The sequence below is a fragment of the Lasioglossum baleicum genome, chromosome 9 (assembly GCF_051020765.1).
Source record: "Lasioglossum baleicum chromosome 9, iyLasBale1, whole genome shotgun sequence".
Taxonomy (NCBI): Eukaryota; Metazoa; Arthropoda; class Insecta; order Hymenoptera; family Halictidae; genus Lasioglossum; species Lasioglossum baleicum.
The window spans coordinates 745130-753057 of record NC_134937.1 but is presented as its reverse complement, the minus strand read 5'-3'; the positions used below and the strand labels follow the sequence as shown (position 1 = coordinate 753057).

Below are 7928 nucleotides of genomic sequence, written 5' to 3'. Positions count from 1 at the left end.
GGAGATTTAAAGACAACAGTGCTCAGTGATAACACGTCGAACTCTAACGAACGAACGTTGATGAACTCTGGACACAATCTTCAGCATCATACGGTGGACCTCTCGCCCATATCGCCTCCTGCTGCAGACTTTGTCCATCAGCGAAAGATAAGTACCGATTATCAGCCATAATTTTCGACTGTGCGTTTTCGTAAATAGACTAGATTTAATCATACATATATACGGTGCGTGCGAGTACGTAGTATAATCATAATGGATAGGATCCGCATAATTGGTCAAAAGCGTACGTCGCTTAAACGACAAATAACGCAGCTCGAGAACTACATCACGTCGGGCCAATATGACGAAACGAATCTCAAAATGCGGTTGAATAGAGTCACGGAATTGTTTCACGCATACGAGGAGTTGAATGATGAACTCGCAATTATCGATCCTGAGAATAATCATTTGGACGAAATCCAAGACATTCAGGATCGGTATTACGACATCGCAAGTAAAATTAAGTCTATGGAAGTCGCTGCACCGTCATCCGCGCCGGTAAACGAGACGCTCGGTAATTCATACTTAAATACGACCTTAGGAGAGGGACGACGGCGTACGTTGAAATTGCCGGTCGCCGAATTACCGAAATTTGACGGAAGCTTGGAATAGTGGCTCTCATATAAGAACACATTTCTAACTATGATCGACGGGCGTACCGACATAACAGATTTAGAGAAGTTTATCTATTTGAAAAACTCGCTAATCGGTGACGCGCTGAACAAGATTTTGGTTTTCAATATAAGCGCGGACAACTATCAAAATGCGTGGCGTCTTTTAGTAGATTCGTACGAAAAACGGCGTATTCTCGTTTCAGAGCACTTAGACGCCATTATTGACTTAGGAACAGCAAATAAAATCCCAGCTAGCGGACTCGCGAAATTGGTTGACGATGTTCGTCAACATTTAAATATGCTACAATCATTAAAGGTTACTCCGGATAGTTCTTTGATTATTCGATTTCTAGAAAGAGCAATGCCTAGCGAGATACGTGAAAAATGGGAAGAGACACTGAGCTTGGACACTCTTCCTACGCTGGAAGAATTTTACAAGTTCATAAACGAAACGAAGTTCCGACGGATCACTCTAGAGAAGGGTGCCGTTCGCGATAACACCGAAACGGGAGTCAAGCGTCGGTCCGAACGGGAATCTCGTAGAATCAAAACGCGTAAAGGTGAGGCTGGCGTGCCTTCGTTACAGCTACCGTGCGCACTTGCTCTTATTGCAACAAACACCATTTATTATATAGTTGCCCGGAATTCGTAAAATTGCCCGTGTCCCAACGTTGGGACATTATAAATAGAAAGAATTTGTGCCGAAACTGTTTGCGATCTCATAGCGGAAAATGTCGGTCGTCATGTTGTAAACATTGTGGGCGTTTTCACCATTCGTTGCTGCACAATTTCGGCACGCGACAACCTTCTACCGTACAGGCTGATACAATGCTAAAGTCCGCGAATGTCGCGGCTGAACCGGGTTCAACATGACTATCAAGGCTCGCATTGACCGCCGCGTGTCGCGTTCCTCGCTCACAGTTAATGATGAGTGCAATAGTTCGCATCCGAAAGCACAACGGAACGTTCATTGAAGCTCGGGCACTTCTCGATACCTGCGCGACGGCGCATTTTATGACTGAGACTCTCGCACAACAGCTAAACCTTCCTACCCAACCATGCTCGATTGCGATTAACGGAATCAATGAGATGACCACGATGTCAAAAGATTTGATTCAGGTTACGCTCCGATCGCTCCACAGCGACTTCCAGAAAACATTAACGTGTTTAACTGTCTCGCGAATTACGGATTCGGTACCCGATGAGGTATTTCCACGCGAATCAATAGCAATTCCTGCTAACATACGTCTTGCCGATCCTGAATTTCATATTCCGCGGCCCGTTGATATTCTGATTGGCGCTGGGGCCACTTTGTCATTGATATCGATAGGGCAGATCAACTTATCTCGCGATGACTGCGATCTAATTTTACAGAAAACCCAACTTGGATGGGTGGTAGTAGGCGGAACAACAGACAGCGCGGAAAATCGAGTTATCTCGTGCAATCTAGCAGAGTTGAAAGAACAAATCGCGAAGTTCTGGCTGATTGAAAACGTGGACGCAGAAACGTCGAAACTATCCGTAGAATCGTTATGCGAGACTCATTATAGCGACAACACGACGCGTACTGAGAGCGGACGATACGTAGTACGATTACCATTTCGTGCCGGTGATAGAGATTTCGGCGACATGCGACAGAACGCCTTACGTCGGTTCCACTCACTTCAGCGAAAGCTCAACGCAAACTCAATTCTTAAGGAAGAATATCACAAGGTGATGCAAGAGTACATTACGCTTGAGCATATGTCATTGGTTACCGACGACTCAACTACTGGCTACTATATGCCACATCACGCCGTCGTAAAGGCCACAAGTACGACTACAAAAATCCGCGTCGTGTTCGATGCGTCGGCCAAGTCGCCTAAAAATATGTCATTAAACGATGGACTTATGGTAGGTCCTACAATACAAGACAAACTTTTCGAACATTTGTTACGATTCCGCACGCATTCCTATGTCATTACCGCCGACATCGAAAAAATGTACCGACAAGTCTTAGTTCACCCACAAGACCGCAAATATCAGCGTATATTCTGGTATCACGACAATAGAATCAAAACATTTGAACTAAATACCGTTACCTTTGGCGTATCGTCCGCTCCGTACCTCGCTATCCGAACCATACAACAGCTCGCGATCGACGAAGGCGCAGATTTCCCATATGCTTCCGAAATTTTGAAACGCGATTTATATGTTGACGATCTTTGACAGGTGCAAATTCTTTGGAGGAGGTTTTAATTATTCGCAACGAGGTAATCGAACTCCTGAAACGCGGCGGTTTCACTATTCGGCAATGGGCCTCGAACCACAATCACGCCCTTGACTCCATAAGCGAAAAACTTCTCGGAACGGATTACGCGACCGATGAGAGCCCGGTGATAAAGACCTTAGGCATCGGATGGCACGCGCAGGGGGATAAATTGGTATATACTGTAAATTCATCAGAATCTCCCACGAAATCGACAAAGCGCGAAATTCTATCCGAGATCGCCAAAATTTTCGACCCTCTCGGGCTTCTGGGACCAATAATTCTGACTGCAAAGGTTTTCATGCAGGAATGTTGGAAAACGAAGCTCGATTGGGACGAATCGGTTCCGCTAGCGCTGCATGCGCAATGGCTAACCTTCTCGAACCAACTTCCGTGTATAAACAATTTATCGATAGATCGGAGACTTTTGCTCGATAATCCTACCAGCATTGAAATTCATGGATTTTGCGACGCGAGCAAGGTGGAATATGGCGCGTGTATCTACATTCGTTCCCGCAATCAGAAGGATCGCACCCTCGTTCGTCTGGCATGTGCTAAATCGCGAGTTGCACCTCTTAAAGAGACAACTATACCGCGGTTCGAACTATGCGGTGCGTTAACGTTGGCCCGGCTTTATCAAGAGACCGGGGTTGCTTTTAAGTTCTCAGTTAATCGTGTTCTTTTCTGGACAGATTCCACCATAGTATTACAGTGGCTAAAAAAGTCTCCAACCGTGTTGAAGGTTTTTGAATCGAATCGCGTTGCGGAAATCCAGGCCATCAAGGAAGCGGAATGGCGGCATATCAAAACAAAAGACAATCCGGCCGATGCATTGTCTCGCGGACAACTTCCTGCGACATTCCGCGAGAACGATTCGTGGTTCGAGGGACCCCATTGGTTACGCGAACACGAGTCTACTTGGCCGGCAAGTTTAAGGGGGTACTATACCCTCGAATTGTAACTAGAAAATAACTAGAATCTTACTAGATTTTTGGTCGAAACATGGGTTTGCGCGCCTCGATTTTTTGGCGTTATTTGAGCATATTTTGAGCTGGGTGAGGACTCATTCTGTAGAGGAAGGTTAAATACAGGGCGGTCTTCTCATGATTTAACGAGATTATGTTTATATCTAATAATATGAGTGCCCAAAGTAGAGAAAAAATCTAGAAAAATAACCGCAGATTTCAATGTATTTTTCTGTCTCAAAGAGACTTTTTTGACTGATATGACGAGAAGAGCGCCCTGTAATGAACCTTCCTCTATCAAATGAACCTTTGTGCAGCTCAAAATATGCTCGTATAAGGTCAAAAAATCGAGGCGCGTGATTTCATTCACATTAGCATAGATTTCCCCATGAAGACAGAGGTCCTCCCGGATGCAGAGCCAGTCTAGAGCCAATTTTAGTGCAGTTCGTTTAGACGAGATGGCGCCTAGTCAGGAGGACTGTCAATCAGTGCTGTGATATTGTGCAACATTTCACTGCTGCACTGCTGTCATCGTGGAATCATAGCAAAACTGACACAGATGAGTTAGATATTCTCATCGGTGGCACTGATATTAGTGCGAGCTGCCCTGTGTAACGGCATTCGCGACGAGCTGAATAGAATATATAAATAGGAAGCAACTCCATCTCGTGTTCATTAGGCAGTTGCGTGTTTATCAATGTTACCAAACTTTTTTTTTGCACAGAGGTTTATAACATTGATAAATAGTTATTTTCTAGTTACAAATCGAGGGTATAGTACCCCCTTAAACATTACTGTCAAGGAGCTACCGGGTTGTAAGAAAAATACATGTTTAACATTACAGCACGACAGATGCGAATTTTTTCACAATTTTTCTTCGTATAGAAACCTCACACGTGTAATCGCGCGTTGCTTACGTGTGCGGCGATCTAACAAATATACGGGCGAGTTGTGTATAGCAGAAATAAGCAACGCGGAATGCGTCATCATCAAAACGATACAAAGAGAACAATTCTCCGAGGAAATTGAACGCATTTCAGCATCGAAGGAAGTAAAAGGCAGTCGACTCGCATCGCTGAGTCCGTTTCTGGACGAATTCGGACTTCTTCGTGTCGGCGGTCGGTTACAGAATGCCAAAATTCCCTACACACAGAAACATCCGATTCTTTTACCATCTTATCATCATGTTACTGATCTTATAATCCGTGAAATACACGAACGCACGTACCATGCCGGTATTCAAACAACCCTATACACCACTCGCCATCGTTTCTGGCTCCTGGACGGAAAAAATCAAGTGAGGAAAGTCGTACGACGATGCGTTCGTTGCATCCGTTTCCGACCGTCTCCGTTACAAGGAAAAATGGGAAATTTACCCAAATCACGTGTCGAAGAAACGGCGGCTTTTACTCACACCGGTGTAGATTTCTTCGGGCCGTTCTTTATTAAAGAAAAAAAGCATCGCAATAGAAACAGCGTAAAGGCATACGGTTGCGTTTTTATTTGTATGTCGGTCAAGGCGGTCCATATCGAAATCGTAAGCGATCTTACAACCGAGGGTTTTCTCGGCGCCTTCAGACGTTTCATCGGGCGTCGAGCTATACCTGCACACGTATATTCGGACAATGGTACTAATTTTGTCGGCGCGAATAACCAGCTACGCGAATTGTACGCGTTGTTCGAATCCACAGAATTTAAAGAAACCGTCAACGAATTTGCCGTAAGCAAGTCCATAACGTGGCATTTTAATCCACCGTTAACACCACATTTCGGAGGCATATGGGAGGCCGCTGTAAAATCGTTCAAGCATCATTTTAAACGGGTTATCGGCGAACGTCTCTTCACGTTTGAAGAGATCACTACCTTCGCAGTAGAAATCGAAGCGATTTTAAACTCTAGGCCGTTGTGTCCTATTTCGACCGATCCAAATGATCCTATCGCATTAACACCAGCGCATGTATTGGTAGGTCGACCACTTACGATGCTACCGGAAAATAATTATCTTTCCGTTCCAGAGAACCGGCTAACCTCTTGGAAAGTAATTTCGAAGGCTCGACAAGACTTTTGGAAACGATGGTACCAAGAGTACCTCAATGAATTACAGAAGCGCCAAAAATGGTTCACAACCCGTGGCGAACTCCAGGTCAATTCAGTTGTAATCCTGATGGACAAAAATCTACCTTGCATGCGATGGAGGCTGGGCAGAGTCATGGAGGTCCACCCCGGCAAGGATGGCGAAATCCGAGTCGCCACAATCAAAACCACCAACGGCGTTATCAAGCGGAACATCACGCAATTGTGTCCATTGACTGAACACACATAACGAGACGTGAACATTACATTGGATTGTCGGCGTTTGAATCCCGCGGAACTATAGTGACGTAGTTTATAAGTTAGATTTATTACTCGTCCACTCGCAACGGGGGGAGCGTGTTCGACCGCGACCATAAATTTTCGTCGCGACGAAGAGGGTTTTCCTTTTTTTTATGTACTCGAGTCAAGGGTACGAAGTGAGGACCGAGAACGGTCTACGTCTCGTGACATATACCAGACAGGATGTTCTTTGTTCACGGTTTTAGTGCGGGTCAGCCCCAATATAAGCATGTGCGCGCCATAACGTAAACCATCGGTCGACTGCGCGGCGCCGAATTTTCCTGGGGTCTTCGAGCGAAGACAAAAGGACGGTTGGGCCCCAGATGAGGGTAGTCGGAAAGGCGCGATCGACAGAGTCGTAGAAAGTCGTCCGGTAGAGGCACTTCGATATCCTTCGGACAAGGATCAGAGAAGAGATCCTGTGATTGAACCACGGTAGTGTCCAGTGTGAACGATATTGCGCGATATTGCAAATCATGTTTGCACATGATCATAACGAACATATATACATAACAACATAAGGGATCCCTCGGAGTCGTACTCCGCCAGGTCGTGCCGCAGCACACACAACATACTTGAGGGATCCCGCGGAATCACGATTCCGCCAGGTCGTGCCGTAGCACACCTCTATATACACTCGTGTGGATCCCATGGAGGAGTGTCTCCAACAGGTCGTGCCGTAGCACACATTTATCCATATACACCAAGGGATCCCTCGGAGTCATACTCCGCCAGGTCGTGCCGCAGCACACACTACATACTTGAGGGATCCCGCGGAATCATATGGGATCCAGTAGAACTCCGAGTCGTATACATAACGCTATCAATACATGATAATTCATTATTATCGCTACTCTAACGCTCACATCTTCATCGTTATTTCTTTTGTAATCCACGTTTAATTCTTTATTTCTGGGGTTTTTATCCCGCAAGGCTTTTCCCCAATGAGCCAATAAACTATTTAAGATATTTCGGCTCAATTCTGTTTGTTTATTTATAATTCATTCCTTTTCCATTTTTATATCCTAACACTATTTTTGAAATACGGGATTTCTCCATGTTGGAGAGATTTCGACGATACAATTTTTTTATGCGACTTTGACCAAGATATTCGTGGCATTTTTCTAATAAAAATAATACCAAATAAATATGATTTGGGAAATGCTTTGAACTGTGCCGGCGCGCCGCGACTCTCCGCGTCTCTTTCTTTCTTATACGCTGTCCTTCTTTGCGTCGAAAAAATTTCATCGTTCATTATACAAGTAAATACAATTGGAATTATATCATAGTTAGTATCATTTTCCCATCAAAAAATTATGAAAAATAAAGAATTTTTGTTATTGAATTAGTTATGTTTACACTTCTCGGTGACCGAGGGCTCTCGAACTTGGTAGTCCTTTTTTATATGTTCGACGCGGTCGACGTGGCCACAAAAAAATAGCATCCGATCCCAATCTATGTCACAACACAAAACCGAGAATTGACTTAGATTGGAACTTTACTGTAAAAAAAGTTCGAAACTATCTGGCATAGATTCGAGTATACGGAGGATTTCTATTTTTTATATTTCTATTTTTCAAAGTGCTTATAGCGAGTTCGAATTCCATCAATCAAGGTTTGAAACTGTGCGAGGTACTTGATCCCATCCCTATCGGTATTTCGTTTGGTGACAGGGAGGGGGTGTCGACT

The 7928-nt window shown here is 44.6% G+C and overlaps 1 protein-coding gene across 1 annotated transcript; it reads left to right on the top strand.

Annotated features, from left to right (window-relative positions):
* Positions 1-252: 252 nt before the first annotated feature.
* Positions 253-6189, top strand: LOC143212430 (uncharacterized). Its single transcript, XM_076431267.1, has 6 exons — positions 253-553; positions 857-1140; positions 2028-2466; positions 2865-3512; positions 3594-3840; positions 4752-6189. Exons 1-6 carry the CDS (start codon positions 253-255, stop codon positions 6187-6189), a joined length of 3357 nt encoding a protein of 1118 aa, XP_076287382.1.
* Positions 6190-7928: the final 1739 nt, after the last annotated feature.